Raw genomic sequence first — 25,901 nt, forward strand, 5'->3', positions numbered from 1 at the left:
ACGCCCCCTGCCTGACGCTTCCGCGTCGCCATGGAGACCGAGCGGCGTCCCCCACGTCGCTCTTAAAGGGGCCGCCGCGCCCGCTCTTCTTAAAGCGACAGCGTCCTCTAATTCTGTGGCACTGCGGGGTCGCGCGGAACCACTGAGGGCGTGGAGGGGTGGGGGGGACCCCCCAGCCCTTCGCCGGGCCCCCCAGAGCAGCAAGCAAGGGCAAATCCAGGGCTGAACAGTTTATTGGGCAGCAGCAGCAAAGCGAGGGGGGATGGGGGAGTACATGGGGGGGCCGGGGGGAACAGCACCCCTCGGGGGGGCAGTACCCCCCAACCTCCTCCCCGTGCGCTCACTTCTCTTTGTGCTGGATGATGCCTTTGGCAACCAGGTCCGGGATCTCCACGGCCAGCCAGGGGCCCAGCTGTGGGGACAGAGGGTGAGTGGCCCCATGGGGACACCCCCCATCGGGTGACAACCCCGCCCCCCGCGGGTGACATCCCCCGCGGACACCACCCCCCGGCCACGGGTGACACCTTGGACTCACCCCCAGCGCCATCAGGTGGGCCAAGCCGAATTTGGGGACATTCCTGGCCCAGAGGGGCTTGAAGTGGTCGCTTAGGCAGATCTTGCCCCCCCTGCGGGGAGGGGGGAACTGTCAGCCCCCAAAACCCCCCCAGGGGCGGGAACAACCCCGGGACCCCCCTCCCAACCTGTACATCTTGGCCGTCTTCCCGTCCAGCTCGGGGATGGCGATCTCGGGGGCGGTGGCGGGGTAGGTCACCGGAATCTGGAGTGGGACATGGAGGTCAGCGGCCCCCCCAGCCCCGCGGTCCCCCGAGCACCCCCCATCTCCTCCCCACTCACGTCAAACTCGATGCCGAACTCGTACTTGAGTAGTTCATGGATGTACCAGCACTTCCCGAACCACCTGCAACACACGGGGGAGGCCCGGCCCCCGCCCCGCTCAGTCCCGAGACCCCCGCCCCGCTCAGTCCCGGGACCCCCCCACCCCGACACCGGAGCGGCCGCGGGTTGGGGGGAAACCCGTCCCGTCCCCTCCCGGCTCACCCACCGGGTGCCCTCGGCGTTGGACTCCAGGCGGAACCAGTCGTTATCGGCACGTTTGTTGTTCTCCACGTACTGCGGGGGAGAGGGGGTGAGCGGGGCCGCCCCGAGCCCACGGACCGGGGGAACCGGGAGGGACCGGGGGAACCGAGAGGGATCGATAGGGAAGCGGGGAAGCCCGGGGGGGAACCGGGGTGCCCGGAGCGGCGCGGCCGCACCTGGATGAGGGCGCGGTACTCCTCCTTGAGCCGCGGCGCCCAGCCCTCCCGGTCCCGCGGCCCCGCCGCCGTTCGCAGCAGCGGCAGCTCCGCCACCGCCCGCCGCGCCGCCTCGTCAGCCATGGTCACCGGAAGCCGCCCATTTTGGCTGGGGGCGGAAGTGACGCTAAGAGAGGCACCGAGCCTCCCTCCGCCATCTTGCTTAGGGGCGTAACACACGGGGAGGGGGCGTAGGGCGCCATCTTTACTAGGGGCACGTGGCGAACGCGACGCCGTTTCTACGCCTCCATCTTTAGTGCGGGCAGAATTGAGTTTGTCGGGTCTCAGCGCTTGTCATGTTCCCCCCCCAAAAAAGAAAGCGGGGACACAGTGGTGGCTCCAACACTTTATTGTCGCAGGGTGGGCGCTCAGGGCTTCCCCTCGCCCTTGTCCTTGCCCAGATCCAGCAGGGAAGTGAAGAGCCCCACAAAGTTGCTGCGCAGCTCCTGGGCCAGCGGTGCCAGCTGCTTGTTGGCCCGGTCCAGATACGCCCTGGGGAGAGGCGGCGATGAGAGGGGGTCCAGGGGAGGCTGAGGGGTTCCCCCCTGTCCCCCCCATACTCGGCCTGGCTGCGCAGCTCCTCCGCCTGCAGCTTCTGGGGCAGCTCCTTGGTCATGAACTCCGAGAGGGTCTGGAACTGGCGGGTGAAGAAGCCGTCGAGGGTGGCGGGAGCCGCGTCCTCAGCCGGGGCCTCGCGCCGCACCAGGGCGGCCTGGAGGCAGCAGGCGCAGAGCAGCAGCAGCAGCGCGGCCAAAAGAGCCCTCATCTCGGCAGGGCAAGGAGGCTGTGGGACGGGTCAGCGGTGGCTCCGCCGGCCCCTCCTGTCCTCTCCTGTCCCCTTTGTCCTGCCCGTATTTCCTCGCCCCATCGCTGCCCCAGTGTCTCCATCCCACCCCATGGAACATTGGGTCCCCCTCCTGCCCCACAGCCCCACTGTCCCGCTCCCAACCCTGTCCCAGCCCCACAGCTTTGCTGGCACCATCCTGCCCCACTCCTGTCCCTTCCCACCGCACCCCATAGCAGCTCTGTCCCTGTCCCGCCCCATCCCTGCCCCACAGCCCCATCCTGCCCCCCACAGCCCCAGTCTGCCCCACAACCCCATCCCTGCCCCACAGCCCCTTCTGCCCCACAGTCCCGTCCTGCCCTACATTCCCATCCTGTCCCACAGCCCCATCCCTGCCCGTCACCGGCTGCTGCTCACCTGGGCAGAACTCTTGGGGTGCAGGGGCTATGGGTCCCCCCTTGGGAGCTGCTTATATCCCCCGCCAGCCCCCGCCCTGGGGCCCGGGTAAACACGGCGGGGGTAACGGTCACTGCAGGGGACGGCCCCTCCGCGGCCCCACACCCCCGGGCACTGTCCCTGTGTCCCCAACGCCCCATGACCCCAGGCAGGATGCAGGTGGTTGGTGACAATGGCCAAGGGATTTGGGCTGGTGGGGGCCCTGGGGCAGCTGGTGGCTTATTGTAGCCCTAGCACCCCTAGAAAAGTCCCCGGACCCCCACTCTAGCACCACTCTAGCTCCTGGGGGTCCTGGCTTGGTGGGGTCACCCTGGGGGGCTCCACACCCTGGTCACCACCAGCACCCATGGGGCGAAGGTCACCGCCCGCCTTATCGCTGACCCTCGGCCGCCAACGTGACGCTGTGACTCAGCGCGGGGCGGGGGGGACCCTGGGGACACCCCGCTGCAGCTCCAGCGCTGTTTGGGGACAAACGGCCAAAGGGCACCTGGGCAGCACCGCGGGCAAAAATTCTTTGTCCCCTGGGTCACCGGTGGGGCCACCGGGGTCTGAGTCCCTGGCTGGAGCAGCCCCTTCCAGGAAAGCTGCTGGTGGTGGCAGCAGGGACAGAGGGGACAGGGAGGGGGACGTGGGGCAAGAAGAGGACATCGGCAGGGAACATAGCGGGGACACGGGTGGGAATTGGGTCACAGACAGGGGGACCCGGGGGTGCAGGGAAGGACACAGAGGGGACACAAGGGGGACAGGACACGGAGGGGGTGGAGGACAGAAGACGGGGGCACACGGGAACAGAGGAGATGGGGACAAGGGACACGCGTGGGGACACACGCGGGGTCCGGGGAGCGCGGTCGGGGCGGCCCCGCCCCTGCCGGCTCAGCCAATGGGCGCCGAGCACTGCCCGCACCCAACATGGCGGCGGCCTCGGGCGGGCGCGGCCACGCGAAGCCGCTTCCGGCGGCGGCGCCCGGGCCCGTGATGGCGGCGGGCAGCGGGGCAGGGGGGGGCGGGCGGCCGTAGCGCCGGGCCGGGCCATGGGCAACGCGCTGGGCCCCGCCGGGCCGGCCCCGCGCCGGGGGGAGCCGCTCGGCAGCCCCGGCAGCTTCGACGAGCTGCACCGGCAATGCAAAGGTGCGGCCGGGGGGACCGGCGGGACACCGGGGCTGGGGGGACATCGGGACCAAGGGGATGTCGGGGCTGGGGGACACCGGGGCTGTGGGGACACTGGGGCTAGGGGGACACCGGGGCTGTGGGGACATCGGGGCTGGGGGACATCAGGACCGGGGGGACACCGGGGCTAGGGGACATCCAGACCAGGGGACATCGTAACCGGGGGACATCGGGGCTGGGGGGACATCGGGACCGGGGGACATCGGGACTGGGGGACACTGGGGCTGGGGGACATCGGGACTGGGGGAACATCGGGACCGGGGGGCAATGGGACCTGGGGACACCCCCGGTGGCCCCGGCAGCTTTAGAGGCTCCCGGTGGCGCTGGGGCGCGGGCTGGTACTGGGGTGACAAGGGGGGATCTGGGAGAGGTGGGGGGACACTGGGGGGACAGCAGGTGGCACTGGGGGCTGACAGCAGGTGACATAGGGGGTGGCAGCAGGTGACATGGGGGGTGGCAGCAGGTGACATGGGGGTGGCAGCCGGTGACATAGGGGGTGGCAGCAGGTGACATGGGGGGTGGCAACAGGTGACATGGGGGGGTGTCAGTGGTGTCCCCACTCAGCCCCCCTCTCCCGCAGAGGTTTTCCCACAGCAGATGGAGGGGGTGAAGCTGATTGTCACCAAGACCCTGAGCAGCCACTTCCAGGTCAGGACGGGGGGACACGGGGACCCTGTGCTGCCAGCGGGAGGCCACTGCCACCCGTGGGCCACACCCCTGGTCCCCGCTGATGTGCCATCCCCGCAGGTGACACACACGGTTCACATGAGCACCCTGGGCCCCTCCAGCTACCACTTCAACGCCACCTTCGTGGGGGACCGGCAGCTCAGCCCCACCGAGGTGAGGTGGCCCTGGGACACTTGGTGGCCCCAGGGTGGCTGCAAGGCCACCAGGACGGGCGAGAGTTGTCCAGGGGTGAAGGGTTCCAGGGGGATGGGGTGGGTGTCCCCAGCTGACCCCGCTGTGTCCCCAGGCCTTCCCCACGCTGGTTGGGGACATGGACAACAGCGGCAGCCTCAACGCCCAAGTGCTGCAGCTGGTGGCCGAGCGCATCCGCACCAAAGCCGTCTTCCAGGTGGGACCGGGCGGGAGGGGACCCCGGGCGGGGGGTGTCACCCCGGGGCGGTGACAAGACCCCCGCGGTGCCCGTCCCCTCGCAGACACACCAGGCCAAGTTCGTGACGTGGCAGTTCGACGGCGAGTACCGTGGGGACGACTGCACGGCCACCCTCACGCTGGGCAACCCCGACATCCTCGGCGAGTCCGGTGAGCGGGGTGGCCCCTCCGTGTCCCCCCAGGGGCGCAAAGGGACGGGCGCTGAGCGCCGTGCTGTCCCCACAGTCATCCTGGTGGCCCATTTCCTGCAGAGCGTCACCCCCCGCCTGGTGCTGGGGGGGGAGATGGTTTATCACCGGCGGCCGGGGGAGGAAGGAGCCATCCTGACGCTGGCGGGCAAGTACACGGGTACGCAGGGGGGCCGTGGGGACAGGGACACAGCCCGGGGGTCCCCACCGATGTGCTGACCCCAGGGGGCACCCCGGCCGCCCTCGCCCTCCGCTCGGCTTCTCTTCCAGCTCTCAAGTGGGTGGCGACGCTGAATGTGGGGTACGGGGGGGCCCACGCCAGCTACTACCACCGAGCCAACGAGCAGGTGAGTGTCCCCCGCCTGTCCCTGCGTGTCCCCGGCTCCCACTGGGGTCTCATATTTGTGTCCCCCCCAGGTACAGGTGGGGGTGGAGCTGGAGGCAAACACGCGGCTGCAGGACACGACCTTCGCTTTTGGCTACCAGCTCAACCTGCCGCGGGCCAACATGGTCTTCAGAGGTGAGCGGGGAGCCGGCGCCCACCGCCCCGGCGCTCGCCGTCCCCCCCGCGCTCACCGTCCCCCCCACAGGGCTCGTGGACAGTAACTGGAGCGTTGGGGGGGTGCTGGAGAAGAAGCTGCCCCCCCTGCCCGTCACCCTGGCTCTGGGCGCCTTCCTCAACCACTGGAAGAACCGTTTCCACTGCGGCTTCAGCGTCATCGTGGGCTGAGCGGCCGCGGGTGTCACCGTCCTGCTCAGGGAGCCGCTCAGGGACACCGGGGGAGCCCGCGGATGGGGGCCCGGTCCTTGGCGGCCGGGGGACACTGTGTGACAGCGCGTGGTGGCCGTTGACACCCCAGGGCTGAGGAGTGGGCGCTGCGTGGGTCTGGAGGCCCCAGCGCCACGTCCCTCCGCTCCCTCCCGCGGCACAGGGACCCGCGGAGCCTGGAAAAATAAAGGAGCTTTAATTGTCCCCGTGGTGTGCGGTGACAACCGGAGGGGGGCTCGTTAGCTGATGATCTCGGAGAGCAGCGGCGTCATGGAGGACAGGTCGCTGATGTGCAGCATCTGCCGCATGCTGTCGACCTTCAGCGTCTGCAGCTCCGTCAGCAGCAGCAGCAGCTTCGCGTAGATAAACCTGCGGCCGGGGTCGGGGGGGAGCATTTGGTGACCGTCCCCGTGGCGTGGGGACCGTGGTTGCGTCACCCCCGCCCAGCACGTACCGGCCCTCGGGCATGGGGTGCTGCTGGTCCATGTAGCTCTTGAGTGTCAGCGCAATCTTCTCCTGGAACTGGTCGATGACGTCCCACTGGGTGATGCCGGCGTGGTCTGGGGACAGCGGGGGGGTGACGGTCAGCGTGGCCGAGGGGACACCCCTGCCGCGGCCCCCGCGGTGCCCACCTGGCGAGAAGAGCAGCATGGCCTGGACCAGGACGTACTCCACCTCATGCAGCCCCAGCTTCTTCAGGCTGATGTGGAACTTGAGCACCGCCTCCAGGTAGAGCTGCTCGAAGCCGGCTGGGGGGGCAGAGCGGTGAGTGGGGGGACAGGGACACCGCTGCCCCTTTTCCCGCGGTGCCAGCGCGTCCCCTCACCCAGCGCCGCGTCCTTGATGGTGTAGCAGTGCGGCCCGCACTCCCAGGACTTGCTCTCGGTGTTGAACACCGTGTTGAACTGGACCTGCGAGATCTCCAGGGCGGATCCTTTCAGCAGTGAGATCTGGTCCTCGATGGGCAAAGCCCTGCGGGGGGGGGTGACACGGGGGTGTTAGGGCCGGGAGGCAGTGGGGTGTTCGTCCCTGACACCCCCATGGTGGTTTAACATGAGCTGGCAATGCGACCACGCAGCCGCTCACTCGCTTCAATAGGGGAGAGAATCCAAAGGGAAGGGAGGAACCTGGATTGAGATGAACATGGTTTAATAAAATAACAAAATAGTAATATACTGCTAGTAAATACGGATATTAAATAGAAATAAAAGATAGTCAAGGCAATTTCTCATGAACATGCTGAGCAGCCAGTGCCAGGAAACGGCACCAGGTCCCACAGCCCATCCCAGAGAGAGAAAAGAGGGGAAAAGGCAGAAGAGCCCAGAGGCCTCTGCAAAATGGCAAAAAACCCAACTAAACGTCCCGACCAAAACTCCCCCGGCTGCCCAAAAAGAGCAAAGAGAGAGAATGAAACTGGAAGGCCCCACTCTTCAATAATCAGCACGATGCTAATGGGCTGGAATACTCTTATTGATAAATGTGGGTGTCAGTCCGGCTCTGTCCGTCCATCCCCTTCCTCGCTGCCTCACCCCTGTGGGCAGAGCTCAGTGCCCTTGGCTCTCAGAGCAGAGCAATTAAACACATTAACTGTGCTGGGCTGGTACCTCTTGTTCCCAAACTAAGCCCAAATAACGAGCGATGGAAAAGGAAGGTTTGTAACTGCATGAGGAGAATGAACCCGTTTTAAGCCAAACCAGCACACCCCGCAGACCTGAAGGCCGGGATCTCCTTGGCGAAGTTGATGACCTGCCGGACCATGAAGGTGCTGAGGTCGGCGAAGTGGGGCAGCATGGAGAAGACGTCGGGCAGCACGTCCTCGTCCGGACAGGCCACCCGCGGGGACAGCGGCCGCTCGCTGGGGACACCCGGCTGCGTCGGGCTCTGCGGCTGCAAGCTGGGCACGTAGAGGCGCACGGCGGGCTGTGGCGGTGACACCGGGGTCAGCGCTGTGCCGCGGCACCCGTGGGGTGGTCCCGTGTCCCCGGTGGGTCCCTGCTCACCCAGTAATGCATGAACTGGGAGAAGCTGGGGTCGAAGGTGCGCTGGTGGGCTGCCATGAGCACGGCGATGAGCTCCCGCTGCTCCGCTGTCACCTTCGCTGTCACCTCCGCTGTCACCTCCGCTGTCACCTCCCCCGGCTGCTCTAGCCGCCGCTGGCCCCGCAGCGCCCGCCGCAGCCGCAAAGCCTCCTCGGACATGATCACTGCCACCCGCCGCCACCGTCACCCCGGGACGGGTCACAGCCCCGCGCTGCTCGGAGCCACCGCTGCCCTGCAGTCCCCGCTCCCCCCCGTCCCCTGCTGTCACTTCCACGCCCCTGTCCCTTGCTGTCCCATTGCCCTGGGGCTGCTCCGTCCCCTCCGCCCCCACGTCCTCCCATGCCTCCCCACCCATGCTGATCTTCTCTGTCCCATGTCCCCCCAGATTGTCACCTCCAGGTCTCCATCATCCCCTTTCCCACGTGTCCTCCCACCCAGGTTCCCTCTGCTCCATGTCCCCTTCTTCCCCTCAGGTCACCCCTGTGTCGCCCCATCCCCTGTCCCCCCATTTCCCTGCCGCTGTCCCCATGTCACCGCACTCACTGTCCTTCCGCATGCCCACGTCCAGGCACTTCTGGAGGCGACAGGCCTGGCACTGCCGCCGCTTGGCCTTGGTGACGGGACAGCTCCGGGAGAAGGGGCAGGTGAAGCGGACGCCCTTGTTGATAGAGCGCCTGGGGGGACACGAGGCCATGGGGACTGTCACTGTGTGTCCCCAGGGTGGGCAGAGAAGCAGCACCTTATCCCACCCTGTCCTGTCCCGTCTCAACCCATCTTGTCCTGTCCCATCCTATCCATCTTGTCCCATCCCACTCCATCCCCTGTGTCACCCTGGTCCCCCCCGTGGTGGCAGCCCCCACCTGAAGAAGCCTTTGCAGCCCTCGCAGGTCATGACATGGAAGTGGTAGCCATTGGCGCGGTCCCCACACACGGCGCAGACCTTGTCCTCCTCGGGCTCCGCGTCCTTCCCCCCGGGGACAATGGGGACCGGCAGCGGGCGCGGGCTGCTCTCCACATCCGAGGGGCTCGACATGACAGGTGACAGTGCCCGGAGCAGGGGGACAGCAGGTGCCCGGTGGTGCCGGTACCCAGGAGCTGGTGCCCACCGGTGCGGCCGTGCCCGGTGGTCGGTGCCGCCAGCGTGGGGCCACCTGGCCCCTGCCTGTCCCTGTCACCTCCCAGCCGGAGCCCTGCGGAGTTTGAACCTTGAACTTGGGCGAGGTGGCAGCAGGCGGGGACAGGCGGTGTGGGAGGGACAGTGGGGACAGGCGGGGATGGGACAGACACGGGGACGGGCAGGGACGGAACAGACACGAGGACAGGTGAGGACACGGCAGACACAGGGGCAGTCGGGGATGGGACAGACATGATGACAGTCAGGGACGGGACGGACACGGGGACAGGCAGGGGGACGTGTTGATGCTGGGGACAGTGTTTGGGGTGGCAGAGCTCGGAGGAGATGGGGACATGGCCACCAGCCACCGCGGGGAGGTGCCACCGGTGTCCCCAACCCAAGACCCCCGGGGAGGTCCTGTCACCCCGGCTGTCACCCCCCACCTTTGGATGGTGGCAGCTGGGGGGGTGACAATGGCCACGACCTCCCGATCCCCTCGGTTCCCCCGGTTCCCGCTCGGTGGGGCGTCGAGGTTCGTCATGGGGGGGGGAGAGGTTGACACACGCGGGGGGCGGGGTCCCCTCCAGGCCCCGCCCCTGCGTCTCATTGGCTGTTCTCGGCCGTCACTCAACCGCGCCCCTTCAAAGGGACCGCGGCGTTCGGGGCCGCGCTCACCGGGAGCGGCGGCGGCACCGGAGCGGCGATGAGCGAGGTGAGGGACGAGACGAGGGGTTTCCCCTTCTCCCCTCGTTTTTAGCGAAAAAGGGAGAGGAGCCGCCCTGGGGAACGGCGGTGATGCTGTGCCTGGAGTGGGGGGGACCCCGGAGGTTCGCGGGGGGTCCCGGTAAAACGGATCCCGTTCCCCGCGGTGCGGGTTTGCTGCCCCGTGTCACCCCCGGGCACCCCCTTCTCTTCCGCAGCGCAGCCACCATGAGTGTCCCCCCGCGGCGGAGGCCCCCGGCGGGCAGGAGGAAGGTGAGGATGCCCGGTACCGGCGGGTGCACGCTCGGGGTGCCCTGTCACCGGTGCCACCTCTGTCCCTATGTCCCTCTGGGACCCCGCTGGCTGTTCCCGTCCCCGGAGTGTCCGGGATCTGTGTCCCCACCATGGTGGGGGTGACACCTGGATGGATTTGGGGACCCACTCTGTCCTTTCCCTGCCCCTTGGGGGTGACCCTGGGTGTCCTGGGGTGAGTCTAGGGATGAGTTTGGGGGTGCCAGGCTGTAACCAGGGCGACCCCCATCCTGTGTGTGTGCCCCCCCAGCCAAAGCCGGCGACCCCAAGAAGGCGGAGGAGGAGGAGGAGGAGATCGACATCGACCTGAGCGCACCCGAGACGGAAAAAGCCGCGCTCGCCATCCAGGGCAAATTCCGCCGCTTCCAGAAGCGCAAGAAGGAGTCGGGACCCTGAGGGGCTGCGGGGTCCCGGGTCCCCCCCCCACAGCCCCGTCCTGAGCTCCGCCGCACCGGGGGAGGCAGCGAGCGGGGCCGGGGGGGGCTCAACCCGTCCCTCGCCCACCCCGGGTGCAGCTGGGGGGTCGATGTGGGGGGGACAGCACCGAGTCCCGTGTCCCCCGGAGGGGAGGTGGCCCTTGGGCGAGGGGCTGGCGCGCAAACGCCTTTTTCACCGGGGCGGTTCGGATTTTCCTGTCCCTGGGCGGGGGGGGACACTCACGCACCGGTGTCCCCTGGGCGGGGGGAGCTTCTGTCCCATCCCGGGGGGTGTGACACGGCGGGAGGGACTTGCTGCAGCCCACCAGGGCTCCCCATCTTCGCACCGCTCCCTCCCCACATTCCTGACATTGTCACCGTCCTCTCTCCTGGCGGGGGGGGGCGGATTTTAGCATGTGTAGAGAATAAAACATCGGGGGAGAGAAGCTGGGCTGGTGTGTGGTCTGTGCGGGGTGGGGTGTGTGATTGTCCCCCAGCTGGTGGCACCCCCGGTTCTCTGGGGGAATGGGGTGCAGCCGGTCCCTGGGGTGGGTGTCCCCACTTGGGGGGTGGGGTACACAGGCAGGTGGGTGGTGGCTTCCCCCCCTTGAATGGCGCTTTGGGAACGGCTTCACCCCCCTGCCACCCCCGGTCTCCAATCACCCTCAAATTTGGAGTTTTTCCCCTAAAATTCTGGCGAGAGTCGCGGCCTCGGCACCACCGCGAGAAATAGGTGGGGGGTAAAATGAGCCATTTGGGGGGGGTTCTCGGTGCTCAGACGCGAAAAGCTGCCCAGTACCACGAGGTAACTGGGGACACAGGGACCCGGCGTGGAGCCGCGGTGGCAGAAATAGCTCCTGGAAAGAAAAACAGCGTCCGTGGCCAAGGGACACGCAGGGCCCAGGGGACACCCTGGGTGGGGGCTCGGCCCCCGCTCGCTTTGCAGACTTATTAGGGAAAAGACAATTATAGCCCCGGGGGCAGAGCGAGGACCCCTCGTGGGCTCAAGTTCAAGGGTGCTGAGCGTTAATTAACTCAAACGCTTGATGGGACGAGGTGGGTGGCCCTGGGGTGGGGTCGCAGCCGTGATCCATCACCTCACCCCTGGGGAAACTGAGGCACAACGGCAGCGCTGCCCTTTTCTCTATGGGAGCTGGGAGTCTCCGTGCGGTGAGTTGGCAAATGCTCAGCACCCCCCGCACCCCCGGACACCCCCACTTCGAACCGGGGTGACACTGCGCTCCTGGAGATGTGAGTTTTATTAACGGTGCCGTGGGGACACGGACGGGACGTAGAAAAACGGGCACCGGGTGACGGGCACCGGGGGGCCCCCCAGCCGGGCCGCAGCTTCTCCTCCTCCACGAGGCTCCGGCCGACGTGGGGGGGCCGGGGGTTACGGGGCGGGAGGGTTAATGGGGGACGGGAGGGGGACGGAGGGGACGGGGCGGGGGGCCACCCCATGACGTCATTTGGGCTCGGTCGTGGGGAGAGACGAGAAAACGGCCAGAAAAGGAGCAACGACATGGGCAGAGAAAAACCCTCCCGGAGATTGGTTTTGGGGGGGGGGATGCTAGGAAGGGAGGGGGGCAGCTCGGTCCCACGGGGACCTTGCAGGTCTCTGGGGAGGGGGGACCGAGGCAGCTTGTGGGGGGGCAGACTCAAAATTCAGTGTTTGCATCTTCAAACAGAAAAATTACATCAGAGCCCGGGGCTGGGCAGGGCAGCGGTTGCGCAGAGGAAGGTACCGACCGAGGGGCTTCGGGACGGGGCCGGGGACACCGGGGTGTCCCCGAGGTGGGGGGGACACGGGGCGAGGACCACACCCCGCTCCTCGCCGTGTCCCCCACCCCGGGGCGGCTAATTCCCGGAGCCGGGGGGGCCCGCACCCCGTCATGTCTCGGCGTTGGGCTTAATGATGTTCATCAGGGCGCTCTTGAGGCTGCCCCTGCTGGGGGAGCGGACGGCGGGCGGGGGGCGCGCAGCCTCGGGGGCCTCCCCCCGCAGCTCCATCTCGATGGTCATGACGACTTTGGGGGGCCGGGGGGCCCCGGCGGCCGCCCCCGCGGTACCTTCCCTGCCCGCTAACCGCTATTTCTTATCCTTGCGGGAGTCCCCGGGGGCTCCCTTGGGTTTCTTCTCGCTGGCTGCTTTGGTGCTGCGGCTGTGGTCCAGCATGGCGTAGAGCACCGGTGCCTGTGGGATGGGGCAGCATCGGCACCGCGGTGCCCCCCACAGCCTCTCCTCCCACCCCAAAAAGTAGGAGAGGGGTTTACTCCCCTCCCCAACCTCTCATACTCACCTGCCGGCTGCGCTTGGACGCGTCCTTGGCCGATCGCTGCAGCTTCCCCTTCTCCATGGCGCTAAAATTGGGGCGGAAAGGAGAAAATGCAGCTCGGAAACACCGACCCCTCGCTGGTTCAGCCCCGTTTTGGGGTCTTTTGGCCCCGATGGGGCGGGGGTCTCACCTCAGCCGTCGCTGCAGGGCCACCTGTCGCCGCAGCCAGCAGTAGCGGATGAGATAGACCAGGGCCACGACCACGGCCACCAGCAGCAGGGCCCCGCCGATGATGGAGCCCAGCACCACACCATAGCGGGTGGGCACTGCGGGGACACCAGAACCCGCTCAGCCCCCTGCCCGTGGTGGGGAAACTGAGGCAGGGGAGGGGAAGCGCCCACACCGTCCCATACCTTTCTCGAAGACGTAGAGCGTGACCTGGGAGGACTTGCCCACGATGTCGGGCGGGTTCTTGACGTCGCAGGTGAAGGTGCCGTTGTCGGTGTAGTCCAGGTTGTGGATGACGATGGAGCCGTCCTTGCGGCGGGGGTTGCCCACCCACTCCATCCGCTCCTTGAAGGTGCCCACGTCATCGATGTAGGGCTGGCCCTTGGCGTAGTGGAATATCTAGCGACAGGGACAGACAGATGGACATCAGGGTGACGGCGGCTCCAGGCACACCGGGGCACCCCCCACAGCGGAGCGGGTGCTTACGGAGGTGCTGTCACGAGTGCCCTCGGCCTGGAAGTGCCAGGTGATGGAGATGTCCTCAGAGATCCACTCGCTGGACCAGAAGCTGCAGGAGAGGGTGACGGGGGAGCCCACGGTGCCGTAAACCTCCCGCTGCGTGTACACGTGGATGGACGACGTCGGGGATGGCCCTGCCGGGGGGACAAACCCGTCAGCCCCATGGGGACCCTGTCACACCCCCATGCCAGCCCCGTGCTGCCACCAAAGGGCTTTTGGTGGCCCTGGAGAAAACACAAGGGCTGCAGGGGGACAGCGGCTCTTTGTGCCACCACACGGACCCTCCTCCCCGGTGTCCCCACTGGGACCGTGTCCCAGTGCCAGCTGTCACCTGGGGACCGCAGCAGGGTCCAGCACACTCTCCTGTCCCTAAGGAGGTGGCTGATGCTGGGACACTTCGCAGCCAGGTGACAGGGACATGGCAGCAGACACATCCCCACAGCATCGCCACCACGGGTGACAGTCCCAAAAGCAGGTGGCCACCAGCCCCACGGTCACCTCCCGGGGGTCTGGAGCCTCCCTGTTCCCCCCCAGCACCCTGGATTTGGGGATGCGCAGCCCCAGTTCCCCGTCCCCAGTTTACCCAGCACGGCGAGCAGCCCGGCGAGGAGGAGGAGGCACCCGCTGCCCTCGGCACCCTGCGACATGGTGGCTGCTGTCACCGGCCGGCTCCGAGCCGCATGGAGGGCTGAGCGACGGGCCGGAGGGTGCCGGGGGCCGGGGGCCGAGGTTTAAGAGCCGGTGGCACCGGGCGATGCCCGCGGAGCAGCGGCCTCGGGCCAATGGGCGCCGGGCAGGTGGGGGCACCGGGGGCACCGGGCAGCCGGGGCTCAAAGGGGACATTGAGTGTGGCCATGGGCGAGGAGGGGGACGCGGGCGGGGGGGCCGGGACACAGCGCCCTTTGTGCGGCCGCATTCCCGGCGCGGCGGGGGCGGCTCGGCAGGAATGCGGCCGGAGCCGGAGCGCACCGGAGCGGGGGGAACCGGAGTCCCGGGGACCGACCCCGGTGTGTCCCCTTCGGTCCTGGGGCCACCGATGCGTCCCCTCCCGTCCCGGTGCCACCGGTGTGTCCCCTCCCGTCCCGGTGCCACCACTGTGTCCCCTCCTGTCCCGGTGCCACTGCTGTGTCTCCTCCGGTCCCGGTGCCGCCGCTGTGTCCCCTCCCGTCTCGGTGCCACCGCTGTGTCTCCTCCTGTCCCAGGGACACCATTGTCTCGCGTCCCGATGCCACCGTTGTGTCCCCTCCTGTCCCGGTGCCATCGTTGTGTCCCCTCCGATCCTGTGGCCACCCCTGTGTCCCCTCCGGTCCTGATGCCACCGCTGTCCCCCCTCCGGTCCTGGGGCCACTGGTATGTCCCCTCCCGTCCCAGTGCCACCGATGTGTCTCCTCCTGTCCCGATGCCACCGCTGTGTCCCCTCCGATCCTGTGGCCACCGGTGTGTCCCCTCCGGTCCTGATGCCACCGCTGTCCCCCCTCCGCTTCTGGGGCCACCGCTGTGTCCCTTTCCACCCCGGTGACACCGCTGTGTCCCCTCCTGTCCCAGGGACACCATTCTCTCCCGTCCCGGTGCCACCGCTGTGTCCCCTCCCGTCCTGATGCCACCGTTGTGTCCCCTCCGGTCCTGGGGCCACCGGTATGTCCCCTCCCGTCCCAGTGCCACCGATGTGTCCCTTCCTGTCCCGATGCCACCGCTGTGTCCCCTCCGATCCTGTGGCCACCGGTGTGTCCCCTCCTGTCCTGGTGCCACCGGTGTGTCCCCTCCCGTCCCGGTGCCACCGCCGTGTCCCCTCCACGGGTTTTTCACCCCGAGGACAAGGACGGGAGATCGTTCTGCTTCAACTCCCTCCACCGGCGAGAGGGTCCCGGGGAGCCCCGTCCTGCTGTCCCCGGAGAACCGGGCAGTCCCGGCGGGGTAACGGGAACCCTCGGCGGAAGCGCTTAACGGGCATCCCCGGGGCGGGGGGGGTAACGGGCAGTTGTGGTGATAACGGGCACCCCCGGGGGGGTAACGGGCAGTTGTGGTGATAACGAGGGACAACGAGCGGCCCCGGGGTACCGGTGACACCCAGCGGGTATCGGTGACACCCAGCCGCTACCGGGCGGCCCCGGCGGCGGAAGTGCGTCACGGCCGCTTCCGGCGTGCGGGGCGCTCCAAGATGGCGGCGCTGGCGTTGAGGTGACTCCGGGGAGGGACCCGCGGCCCCGGGCGGGGACGGGACGGCTGGGCCGGGTGTCCCGGGTGTCCCCGGTGTCACCGGGTGTCCCCGGGTGTCCCCGGGTGCCGCCGGGAGGGGACGGAGCCGCGGGGGGGTGGGCGGCCCGGAGCCACGGGCGGGCCGGGCCCTGGGTGCCCCGGGGGCGGTTCCTGCCCCGGCCGGGCTGCGGGTAACGGCCCCCGGAGCCACCACAGCCCCGGGGCCGCTCCCTCCGGTCTCCCCGTGGGGAAGCGCCCGGTGTTTGCCAGGCCCGAAGGTGCCTCTTCCATGTCCCCCCGTCATCCCGAGGAGTTTTGTCCCCTCCCCAGCGCTCCCTTTGATGTCAACGCGCAGCCACACTTTGGGGTTTTATTCCCTTAATTTATTCCCTTTTAGCCGGAGCTGTCAGGCATTTGTGGGACGCGCTTTGTTGCTTGCACAGGTTTGTTTGAAGGCGGGATCTGCTGCAGCCTGGCAGATCAAAAAGCACCCACGATCGCTCCTCGTTTGCCTCCTCCGTGATGACATCCAAGTGATGTTTATAGACTTGTCTTGCAGGGTGAACGTCTGTCGAGGTGATGCCGCTCCAGAGATGTCCCTGTCGCTGCCGGTGTCCCCCGGGGTGGCTGCAGCTCCGGCTGTGCTGCCACTGCTTTTGTGTCCGTCTGGTTTGAGCTGCTTCCCCAGCTATGAGCTCCCCGATAATTGGCACCCCTGGAGCCTTCACCCCATCCTCATGGAGCTCTCAGCCCGGAGGATCCTCTTTTAGGGCTGATTCTCTTTAAAAAAACATGTTTGGCAGTGATCTGGAAGGAAATGCAAGTTAATGGACGGAGAAAGGCACAATGACTTAGGGCGTGATAAATAATGAAGAGGACAGGTCCTGGGCGCGGAGCGACCTCGATTGCTTCGCTGCGGGGGCTGCGCTTTGCCAGTGATGCTCGTTGCGCTTTGCAGCTAAAAAAAACAACCCCAAAAAATCCCCAAATGGAGCCAAGAAGATGAGGAGTTCTTGCTGGGGAGCTTAGCTTTGAAAAAATGCAAATACGCTGTGAATTTTGTTATTGCTTTGAATATCGTGTGTGATTTGGAGCCAACCCCCCCTCGTCCCAGAAGAGGCGCCGAGCGGCTTCTATGAGAAGGGGGGTGAAGTAGGTCGGGCCTTTTAATCTGGAGAAGAGGGAGAAGAGGACTGAGGGGGGGAGAAGCAAGGGGCATAAATCATTAATGCTCTGCAGGCAGAGATTTGTCGTCCTCCTCCTCCCCCCTGCCCGAATATGGGGGTGGTTGCTGAAAATCACCGCGTCCTGCTGCGTCGCTTTCCAAAAAACCTGCAGCGTTTCAACTCCGGCCTTGGGAGGAATTGGAAGGGAAACATCCTCCCGATCATTTACACAGGAACCTGGGGCGGTTAATAATAATGCCTTTTGTTTTGGATTCACACCTGGTGCACAGCTGACCGCCAGATGTTTCCCCCCCCGCGTCCTCGGCTAGAGGGCGACTGGAGAGCCGCGGAGCTTCGTTAATCGCTAACGAAACAGCGGGGGACGCTGGCGCAGACGCTTGTGTGTTTGAGAGGATTAATTAGCGCTTGTGGCTGCGCTGCAGAGCGTTCTGACCCCTCGTCCTTGTCCCTGTCCCCACAGTGATGCCCTCGGTGTCTGTGTCACCCCATTGAGTGCGGTTGTGCCCGTGCGGGGACGTTCGCTGTAATAATAATAACTGCTGTAGCAACAGCGAGAAGCGGGAGCTGTGAGCTGAGCGCTGTTTGTGTCTGCCTGACAAATAGCTCAGCACACTAATTACAGGGTGTCGGAGAGAACGAGCCCCTGGGCTCTGCTTCAGAGCTCAGCGGAAGAGAAAAATCACCAAGAAACAGCCCAAATCTCTCGTGTTAAGATTGATTTTAAGATACAAACAGCCAAAGCAGCAGATCCTCTCCCCGGCCTTGTGTTGCTGGTGCTTTCAGGTGTTTATTTGGTGCTCATCAAGTCTCTCTCCTCTCTTGCAGATGTGTCGCTCGGCGATGCCTCCTGGCCCGGTTTGGCCCCGGCCTTTCCGTGCGACAGTGAGTCCTGGGTTTTATTTGGAGTAACAGATCGAGCTCTTCCCTGTGGGATCCCGCCTGAGGCTTCTGTGCTTTCCACCTCCTGCCACCACAAGGGCACCGCCTGAGGCTTGGGGACAAAGGGTCTTTCAGGGGGTGGCGGTGTCCCTGTCACCCCCCTGCTGCTCCGTGCCGCAGCTTTGCACCCGAGGAAGGCCGGGAGCTGCAGAAACCCTCTCATTCCCCTGCTTTGCGCTGCCGGGTTTGGGGGAAAATAGTTATTTTCTGCTAAACGGGGCTGTGAGTGTAATTACCGTGTAATCCAGGGAACAGTAAATTACGAGCTCTTTATTTGGCGCAGTGTGCAATTACCGTGGCTGCGAGGAGCAGGTTGCCCGTGATGGGGGTTATGTAACGTGCGATCCGATCTCCCGGTGCTGCTGGGGCCGAAACGCTGCCCATGTGCCCTCACCGTCTCTGCTCCTTTTGCAGCGTCGTCCCGATGGGAACGACGGCCAAGGAGGAGATGGCGCGTTTCTGGGAGAAGAACACCAAGTCCAATCGGCCCTTGTCGCCGCACGTCACCATCTACAAGTAAGAGCCGCTCGGCCCCAGGGACGCACGATGTCCCTGTGCCCCCTGCTCAGAGAAACGATGGCTTTTCTGAGGCTACTTCTGTCACGTTTATCCACAATGCCCAGACCCTTCCCCTTTGTTCCTCACGATCTCCTGCTTCATCTCCCTCTCTCAGCAGCCGCCTTTCCCTTCCTGCGCCAGCAGCGTTTGCCATTCCCGAGCTGCCTCTGCAAATTCCCCCGTCCGTCCCCTTTTGCTCCAGCCAGATTCCTTAAATAACTGCGGGTGCAGCCCCGGCGCTGTCCCGCGTTTTGCTGACGCGGTTGCTTGTTTTGCAGGTGGTCCCTGCCCATGGTGATGTCCATCACGCACCGCGGCACCGGCGTGGCGCTCAGCATCGGTGCGTCCACCCCCCACCGGCTGATTTGGGACTTGGGGTGCACGTTTGCTCCCCTTGACCCCTTCACTTTAGCAAATTTCCCCTGCACTTTTTCCTCTGCCTTCCCCTGGCTTCTAAATACCGTTTCCTCCCAAAATAAGACAGAGTCGATATTAATTTTAGCTCCAAAAGATGCTGACTTTTTTATACCTATAGCCGCCTGGGCACTATTTAAATTGATTTTTTAATGAACTCTAACTAGGGCTTATTTTTGGAGTAGGGCTTATATTCCGAGCATCCTTAAACATCCTAAAAAATTACGCCAAGCTGGCAGTGTCACTGTCACCTTCCTGCTCCGCTCCATCACCTCCTGCCATAGGGGACACCGTCCCCTTCCCGGCCCGATGGAGCACGAGGGGACGTCACTTTTGCGGCCGCAGCCGGGTGGAGGAGGGGGAAGTTCAGCTCCGCTCCGTCAGGCCTGTAATTACCGCAGCTTCTTGCCGGGTGAACACAAAGGCCATTGAGGAGCAGCTGGTTGAGCGGCGCGGGCGCAGCCGCGGTGCCGGAGCGAGCGCGTGTGCCATGGCGCAATCAGGCGCTATTGAACCGCGCCGCTCCCCTTATTTTGGCAGCACCATCTGGAGAAACCCTCTCAGCCTAAAAACGGGGAGGAGACGCCACGGCAGCTTTCGCCTTGAATTTGGGGCTGGTTTGGCTGCGGTTCCATAAGCTCAGGGCGGTTTGGGTGTTGAATGAGCGACGCAGCCCCTGGTGAATGACCCAGATTTGGGGCGTTGGGCCGGTGACGGTCCCGCTGTCCTGACCCGCGGCGTTGGCTTTGCAGGGGTGTCCCTGTTCGGAGTGGCTGCGCTGCTGCTCCCCGAGCAGTTTCCGCACTACCTGGCCCTGGTGAAGTCGCTCAGCCTGGGCCCCGCTCTCATCTGCTCCGCCAAGTTCGCTCTGGCTTTCCCCTTCTCCTACCACACCTGGAACGGGATCCGGCACCTCGTGAGTAACCGGGGCTGCGAGGGAAGGGGATTGTGCGCCGGCTGTGGGGGAAACGGGCACGGGAAAGGGGAATTCATAGAATCATAGGATCATTTTGGGTGTAAGAGACCCTCAGAATCATCACGTCCCACCATAACCTTACTCCAGCACTAACCCATGTCCCTGAGAACCTCATCTAAACGCCTTTTCAACCCCTGCAGGGATGGTGACTCCAGCACTGCCCTGGGCAGCTGTTCCAACACCCACAGCCCTTTGGGGAAGAAATCGTCCCCAAGATCCCATCTCCAAACTCCTTTTGTGATGCTGAGGGTGGGAAAACCAGGTTGCCCAGGGAGGTGGTGGATGAACCATCCCTGAGAACATCCAGGGTCGGGTTGGGCACAGCTCTGAGCAACCTGGTCTGGTTGGATGTCCCTGGTCTATTGGAGATGTCCCTGCCCATGGCTTTGAAGGTCCCTCCCAACCCAAACCCTTCCATGATCACGAACCACAGGGACATTTTGGTTGGAAAAGAGCTTTAAGATCAAGTCCAACTGATCCCTCACCCCTGGCACTGCCACATGACCACGAGAACCTCGTGTCCGTCTGTCCAACCCTCCAGGGATGGTGACTCCAGCACTGCCCTGGGCAGCCTGTTCCAATGCCCCACAGCCCTTTGGGGAAGAAACTGTTCCCCAGATCCAACCTCAACCTCCCCTGGGCAACTTGAGGTCGCTTCCTCTTGTCCTATCACTTGCTACGAGGGAATTACCCACCTCAGGTGCTGCTATTTTGGGTGGGTTTAAGGTGCAAAGAGCATCGCTCTGCTGGCTCTTCCCAGGGTGGCACAGATGGTGGGAGTGTCCCCGTGTCCCCATAGCAGCGTGACCGCCAGGGACGTGTCCCCAAAGCCCCACAGAGGGGCCACCTATGGCTCATTATCTCACCCTCATCACGCTGTCACCTTTCAAGTGCTTTACGGTGTTTCCAAGCCCAAGATAGCGGTGGAGACAGAATAACCTGCGTGTTCACCCTGGGCTGAGGGAACAGGCAGCTCCCTTCAGCCGAGCTTCCTGTGTTTGACGAGAGAGCTGCGAGTTTCTTGCTGGGAACAGTACAAGATGTGCTGCTTTTTGGAGTTATTTAGTGTTTTCTGCAGCCCCAGACGAGGTTGGGTTTTACGGGAGCACAACAGCAAAGGCAGCTGGCCCGGAGCGTGACACGATCCTCCTGCTCGGGGCCGCATCACGTGCGGCGGCCGTGGGCTCACGCTGCGGTGCTGGCGGCTTCCAGCGCTCCCAGTTTGGAGCCCGGGGGCTTGCTGGGGGGGCCGTGCCCTCCCCAAACCACCTTCAGCACCCCTGTTTGCGTGGGCAAAGCCCCACGAGAGCAAACCCACCCGGGAGCCTCGGACGTCCTGCTCCGGGCTGCGTTCCAGCATCCCCCCCATCCTCCAGGCTCAGTGTGGCCCCCACCCACCCCACGGGTGTCCATGGGGGGGCTGTGGCTGCGGTTCACCCCCCCTTGGGCTCTGCTGCGGATCTGCGGCTCCTGCTGTGCTTTGTAACCCATTTCTGTCAGCGGGAGAGCAGCGAGCGGGAGCAGCTGCTGCTTTGGGATTGGGGGGAGCTCATGGGCGGCTCTGCTGATAAACAGGGGGGTTTGGAGGGGGATGAGCTTCCTTTGGCACGGAGCCACATACCGGGCGCTTGCAGCCGTACCCAGGGGTCCAAAGGCTGTTTTTTGGGGTGTTCTTCCAAGCTTTCATTGCAAAGAGGCACCTTTCTGCACACCCCAAGCCCCTGGAATTAACCCACTGCGTCTCCTCTCTCCCGCAGGCCTGGGACCTGGGGAAGGGGTTCAAGATCACGCAGGTTGAGCAATCCGGGGTGCTGGTCCTGATCCTGACCCTGCTCTCCTCCGCCGGCCTCGCCGCCATGTGAACGCACCCTCCCGTCAACAACCTCCCCATTTATGAAGATTCGCTCCGTCCTGGCCTGAAGAGTCTGCAGAGGGAGGTGGGAGATCAGAGCTGCTTTTCATTAACCTGGGGGACGCGCCGACCCCCTGGGTGCGGGGAGGACAGGCCGGGCCGTCCCTGCTGTCCCACACAGCTGCGGGAAGCCGGGCACAAGTTAAAAACGGCTTTTAACAGCGTATTCGGTTGCTGCCACCTTCCTCCCGGCGAACTCCAGGGCGTTTCTTCTCTGTGCCCTGTCCCCAAGCTGGAGACAATGCTGGATCTGTGTCCCCGCGGGTCCGAGTGGGCTCGGGGACGGCTGGAGCCGCGTGTGTGGGCTCGGCCCAGGACAAGCGTCTCCATTGAGCGGGGAGAGCGGGCGGCGCTGCCAACGCCGGCACCGGGAGGGGAACGGGCTGCCGGTGCCACCGGGACCCGCGCCGGCACCATGGGGTGGGTGTGCAGGGTTCAGTATCCCCAAAATCCAGCCGATTTGGGTGCTGGAGCCCCTGCCAGTGAAAACATCCACTTTTCCCCCATTGGGAATTTTCACATCCAGTTTTCCCCATCTCCAACACAACAGGGAGGGACGTTTCCTTCCAGTCGTATGTCACCACCAGCTCTTGTTTCGGCTCTTGTCGCTCACCCACCTTGGCAATAAAGCAGCTCGATCCTCCACGTCCGTCATCTCTGCTTTGGGCTCCGGGAGTCACCACTTCCCGGAGGAGCCGGGTGATGGAAACACAAACTGTTTGGAGCATTTGGAGCTGGTGGGTGTGGGTCTGACCTGCTTGGCAAAGCAATTTCCTACCTGAGCAACGGGTGGTTGCACTGGTACAAGTTCTGGGAGCTTTTTTGCTGCAATCGGCCAGTTTTTAACATTTACCACCAGCAGCAAAGCTTTGCAAAGCTCTGTCTTGCTTTGCCAGCCCAGCGCAAATCTGGGCTCCGGCTCAGCATCCTCCTGCCCCTTCCCACTGGCAGGATTTCGGCTTTACGGGGAACATCTGCTCCCCGCCTTATGATGGAGACCCGAAGTGGCAGGAGAGGAGCCGGTAACGTGCTCCGGGATCCCTCGTGCTCGTTTCCACGCCATCGCTTTTCCTTGCGGCGCCGATCAGAGCCCCGTCCCTGACTAATCAGCCACTCCTTTAATTAGCGGCGGCATCGCTGCCCTGAGGGGACATAATCAAATCACAGCGGGGGAAGATCAGCTGTCAGCACCGTGGAGGAAGCACCAAACCCTTGTTGGTGGAGCCGCGTGGCCCAGCAGGACGGAGCTTTTCCTGGGTGAAAATAAGTATATTTTAGCTTTAAACCAATTACTTCCTGCAGCTGCTGAAATGGCTTTGATGTGGAAGCCACTTCTCGCTGATGAGCTATTCTGTGCAATGTGCCAGCTGCGCACGAGTCAGACAGCCCTGATTTCCTTTTGGGGAGCGCTCGGGAAGGGATGAACCCCCCCCTCAGCGGGGAGCAGCTCCCGCCCCACCGCTGCACCCGCATTTCCAGCACACGATAAACCGTGATGAGCTGGGACAGCACACGTCCCACCTGCACCCCCCAAACATCCCCAGGCTCAGCTGCTCAAACCAAACGTGGGGATGATATTTGGTTAAAGGTTTATTTATCCCGATCGCCACAGAAACACAAGTGTGGGCCGTGGGGTGCTGGACTCAGGCTCCTCCGCCGCCCTCCCCTTCCTCACCCTGTCCAGGAGCCGCGACCCCCGGCGCGGTGGCTCCCCCAGGACTGGGCTCCCTTGAGGCTGAGATTTGGGGTGACCCCGTGTCCCCGCGTCGGAGCTTTGTCCCCTCGCTGGGCACCCGATTGCTCCTTTGCGAAGGCTCCTGGGCGGTTTGTCTGTCTGGCCGAGGCTCCTCGGGCTGCGTGGGGGAGACGAGCGTTAAACCCACGGTGCAGCGATGGGGCGAATGAAATGGGGTGCTGGGAGTTGGGGACCCATCAGGGCAGCCCCTGTTCTCAGATGCTTTTGGGGGAGAGCGGCGGCTTGTGGGCTCCTCCTGGGGCACCCGGCAGATGAGCCCCGATCTGGGGTGACACTGAGCACAAGGGGACATGGTGGCCCAAGCTCTGGGTGCTTGAGCACCCCGGGTTGGATCAACCAGCGGGTGCAAACGTGGGAGGAACAAGCTTGAAATAACCCACGGGACACAGGGAACGGCACAAGGAGCAGCAGCTCCCCCATGCAGCCCCATCTCCACCCACGGACCAAGGTGGGTACAAAACCCCCCGAAATCTGCCAGGGCGCAATCCCCAGGTCGCCGTACCTTGCCGGTGATCTCGGTGCGGACGCCGTTGCACGCGCGGCGCAGCGCCGTGGGCTGGCGGGTCCAGGCCGTGAGCCGGGCGGCAGCGGCGGCCGAGCGGGACGTCAGGCTCAGCCTGGCCGGGGGGATCCGGGGCGGCATCTCCCACGTCCCCACAAACGTGCCCCATGGGGAGGCCTGCGAGGAGGAGGAGGAGGAGCTGGTGGGGGTCTTGGGCAGGAAGGGACCCCCCCGGGTCTGTGGGTGCGGCTCACCTGGGAGCGGGGCACAGTGGGGAGCAGGTGTCCCCGGTCGTTGGTGATGATCTGCGTGGGGCCGTCCTGCAGCGTGGGTCGCTGTGGGGGGCGGTGGGTGCATGGCCGTGGGTCCCAGGGGTCTCTGGGCTGGGGCTGAGGGGGTCCCAGGGCTGGGGCTGAGGGGGTCCCAGGGGTCTAGGCCACAGTTAAGGGGGATCCCAGGGGGTCTATGCTGGGGCTAAAGGAGGTCCCAGGGGTCCAGGCCACGGTTAATGGGGGTCCCAGGGGTCTAGGTCGGGGTTAAGTGGGGTCCCAGGGGCCTAGACTGGGGTTAAGGGGTGTCCCAGGGGTCCATGCCACAGTTAAGGGGGCTCCCAGGGGTCCAGGCCATGGTTAATGGGGGTCCCAGGGGTCTAGGTCGGGGTTAAGGGGGCTCCCAGGGGTCCAGGCCATGGTTAATGGGGGTCTGAGGGTCTAGGCCGGGGTTAAGGGGGGGTCCCAGGGGTCCAGGCCAGGGCTGAAGGAGGTCCCAGGGGTCCAGGCCACAGTTAAAGGGGGGTCCCAGGGTACAGGCCAGAGCTAAATGAGGGTCCCAGGGGTCTAGGCCAGGGTTAAGGGGGGGTCTCAGGGTGGAGGCCAGGGCTAAAGGGGAACCCATGGTCCGGGCCAGGGCTAAAGGAGGTCCCAGGGTGCAGGCCAGGGCTAAAGGGGGTCCCAGAGGGTCCCAGGGTATCTGGGCTGGGGCTGCGGGGGTCCCAGGGACACCCAGGCCAGGGCCGAGAGGGGTTTTGAGGGGTCCCGGGTGTCCGTGCGGGGCTGAGCGCAGCCGGGGGGTGTCCGGTCCGGCGGTACCTGCCGGCTGGGCCGGGGCACGCTCCAGTTTTGCAGGCGGTGGGGGGTGAAGGCGTCCTCGTACTGCGGGGAGAGCGGGGCCGGTCAGAGCCCGCAGGGGCCCCGGCGGCAGCACCGGCAGGAGCGGCAGCCCCGGGCCCGTCCCGGTCCCACCTGCCCCGCGCCGAACCGCGCCATGGCCGCGCGTGCCGTCTCCTGGCAACCGCGCCGCGCGCACCCCCTGGCGGCTCCAACGGGCGCTACCGGCGGGGCGGGGCCTCGGAGGGCGTGGCTGTGAAGGACGTGGCTGTGAAGGGGGTGGCTGTGGAGGGCGGGGCTGTGAAGGGCGGGGCTGTGAAGGGCGGGACTGTCGGAGGACGGGGCCGTGAAGGGCGGGACCACGGGGGCGTGGCCTCGGAGGGCGTGGCTGTGAAAGGTGGGGCTGCAGGGGTGGGGGCTCGGAGGGCGTGGCTGTGAAGGGCGGGGCCTCGGAGGGCGGGCCCGTGAAGGACGTGGCTGTGGGGGGCGGGGCCTCGGAGGGCGCGGCTGTGAAGGGCGGGGCCTCGGAGGGCGTGGCTGTTAAGGGTGGGGTTGTAGAGGGCAGGGCTGTGGAGGGCGGGGCTGTGGAGGGAGGGGCTGTGGAGGGCGGGGCTGTGGAGGGTGGGGCTTCAGAGGGTGTGGCCCTTGTTGTCCCAGCTCCAGTGCGGTGGGTCCCAGTGCCCACCAAGCGGGGGTCAGGGTTAAGCCTGCTGTCAGGATTAGTGTTCAGGCTCCATCTGAACTAGAATGGACGTCTAGGCTGATGTGGGGCTGGGCTTAGGGGAGGGTCAGGCTCAGCAGGAGAGTTCGGATTAGCATTAGGATTGAAGTTGGCACCTGAGTCAGGGTTAACATGGAGGTTAGGACTGACATGAGGCTTAGGGTTAGTGCTGGGGCCAGGGCTAATGTTGGGTTAGTATTTGGGTCAGGTGAGAGGTTGTTGTTAGGTTAGGCTCA

General features: G+C 65.2%; 8 protein-coding genes across 12 annotated transcripts; 3 read left to right on the plus strand and 5 right to left on the minus strand.

Moving 5' to 3' along the window:
• Positions 1-215: 215 nt before the first annotated feature.
• On the minus strand, positions 216-1,434 carry UFC1 (ubiquitin-fold modifier conjugating enzyme 1). 2 transcript variants are annotated; one of them, XM_065857696.2, is made up of 6 exons: positions 1,275-1,433; positions 1,064-1,131; positions 856-919; positions 702-778; positions 536-626; positions 216-412 (listed from the first exon to the last, which is right to left on the minus strand). In XM_065857696.2, exons 1-6 carry the CDS (start codon positions 1,395-1,397, stop codon positions 341-343), a joined length of 495 nt encoding a protein of 164 aa, XP_065713768.1. In that variant the 5' UTR covers positions 1,398-1,433; the 3' UTR covers positions 216-340. The 2 variants fall into 2 exon arrangements, with proteins under 2 accessions (XP_065713768.1, XP_071656565.1); XM_071800464.1 differs by lacking the exon at positions 536-626 and having other exon boundaries at positions 1,275-1,434.
• Positions 1,435-1,644: 210 nt separating this feature from the next.
• Positions 1,645-2,639, minus strand: APOA2 (apolipoprotein A2). Its single transcript, XM_065857705.2, has 3 exons — positions 2,515-2,639; positions 1,874-2,097; positions 1,645-1,805 (listed from the first exon to the last, which is right to left on the minus strand). The coding sequence occupies exons 2-3, from the start codon at positions 2,077-2,079 to the stop codon at positions 1,682-1,684; spliced, it is 330 nt and encodes a 109-aa protein (XP_065713777.1). The 5' UTR covers positions 2,080-2,097; positions 2,515-2,639; the 3' UTR covers positions 1,645-1,681.
• Positions 2,640-3,522: 883 nt separating this feature from the next.
• On the plus strand, positions 3,523-5,997 carry TOMM40L (translocase of outer mitochondrial membrane 40 like). 3 transcript variants are annotated; one of them, XM_071800459.1, is made up of 9 exons: positions 3,523-3,681; positions 4,301-4,368; positions 4,468-4,560; positions 4,694-4,795; positions 4,881-4,986; positions 5,088-5,184; positions 5,295-5,371; positions 5,442-5,544; positions 5,615-5,997. In XM_071800459.1, exons 1-9 carry the CDS (start codon positions 3,585-3,587, stop codon positions 5,628-5,630), a joined length of 759 nt encoding a protein of 252 aa, XP_071656560.1. In that variant the 5' UTR covers positions 3,523-3,584; the 3' UTR covers positions 5,631-5,997. The 3 variants fall into 3 exon arrangements, with proteins under 3 accessions (XP_071656560.1, XP_071656559.1, XP_065713735.1); XM_065857663.2 differs by having other exon boundaries at positions 3,524-3,681; positions 5,062-5,184; XM_071800458.1 differs by having other exon boundaries at positions 5,088-5,371.
• Positions 5,968-9,017, minus strand: NR1I3 (nuclear receptor subfamily 1 group I member 3). Of its 2 annotated transcripts, XM_065857605.2 has the most exons (8): positions 8,693-9,017; positions 8,376-8,506; positions 7,794-7,996; positions 7,505-7,713; positions 6,620-6,765; positions 6,426-6,542; positions 6,248-6,353; positions 5,968-6,162 (listed from the first exon to the last, which is right to left on the minus strand). In XM_065857605.2, exons 1-8 carry the CDS (start codon positions 8,863-8,865, stop codon positions 6,033-6,035), a joined length of 1,215 nt encoding a protein of 404 aa, XP_065713677.1. In that variant the 5' UTR covers positions 8,866-9,017; the 3' UTR covers positions 5,968-6,032. The 2 variants fall into 2 exon arrangements, with proteins under 2 accessions (XP_065713677.1, XP_065713676.1); XM_065857604.2 differs by having other exon boundaries at positions 6,248-6,542.
• PCP4L1 (Purkinje cell protein 4 like 1) lies at positions 8,864-10,822 on the plus strand. Its single transcript, XM_065857481.2, has 4 exons — positions 8,864-8,870; positions 9,534-9,658; positions 9,867-9,921; positions 10,211-10,822. The coding sequence occupies exons 1-4, from the start codon at positions 8,864-8,866 to the stop codon at positions 10,354-10,356; spliced, it is 333 nt and encodes a 110-aa protein (XP_065713553.1). The 3' UTR covers positions 10,357-10,822.
• A 776-nt stretch (positions 10,823-11,598) lies between these two features.
• Positions 11,599-14,990, minus strand: MPZ (myelin protein zero). Its single transcript, XM_065857673.2, has 6 exons — positions 13,982-14,990; positions 13,366-13,532; positions 13,065-13,278; positions 12,842-12,977; positions 12,676-12,736; positions 11,599-12,569 (listed from the first exon to the last, which is right to left on the minus strand). The coding sequence occupies exons 1-6, from the start codon at positions 14,043-14,045 to the stop codon at positions 12,465-12,467; spliced, it is 747 nt and encodes a 248-aa protein (XP_065713745.1). The 5' UTR covers positions 14,046-14,990; the 3' UTR covers positions 11,599-12,464.
• Positions 14,991-15,492: 502 nt separating this feature from the next.
• SDHC (succinate dehydrogenase complex subunit C) lies at positions 15,493-22,225 on the plus strand. The gene is made up of 6 exons (XM_065857692.2): positions 15,493-15,576; positions 17,607-17,663; positions 18,135-18,236; positions 18,557-18,618; positions 19,445-19,608; positions 21,426-22,225. Exons 1-6 carry the CDS (start codon positions 15,557-15,559, stop codon positions 21,528-21,530), a joined length of 510 nt encoding a protein of 169 aa, XP_065713764.1. The 5' UTR covers positions 15,493-15,556; the 3' UTR covers positions 21,531-22,225.
• Positions 22,226-23,157: 932 nt separating this feature from the next.
• On the minus strand, positions 23,158-25,176 carry CFAP126 (cilia and flagella associated protein 126). Its single transcript, XM_065857688.2, has 5 exons — positions 25,080-25,176; positions 24,927-24,989; positions 24,093-24,173; positions 23,839-24,015; positions 23,158-23,433 (listed from the first exon to the last, which is right to left on the minus strand). The coding sequence occupies exons 1-5, from the start codon at positions 25,101-25,103 to the stop codon at positions 23,224-23,226; spliced, it is 555 nt and encodes a 184-aa protein (XP_065713760.1). The 5' UTR covers positions 25,104-25,176; the 3' UTR covers positions 23,158-23,223.
• Positions 25,177-25,901: the final 725 nt, after the last annotated feature.

Source organism: Patagioenas fasciata, chromosome 30, assembly GCF_037038585.1.
Source record: "Patagioenas fasciata isolate bPatFas1 chromosome 30, bPatFas1.hap1, whole genome shotgun sequence".
Taxonomy (NCBI): Eukaryota; Metazoa; Chordata; class Aves; order Columbiformes; family Columbidae; genus Patagioenas; species Patagioenas fasciata.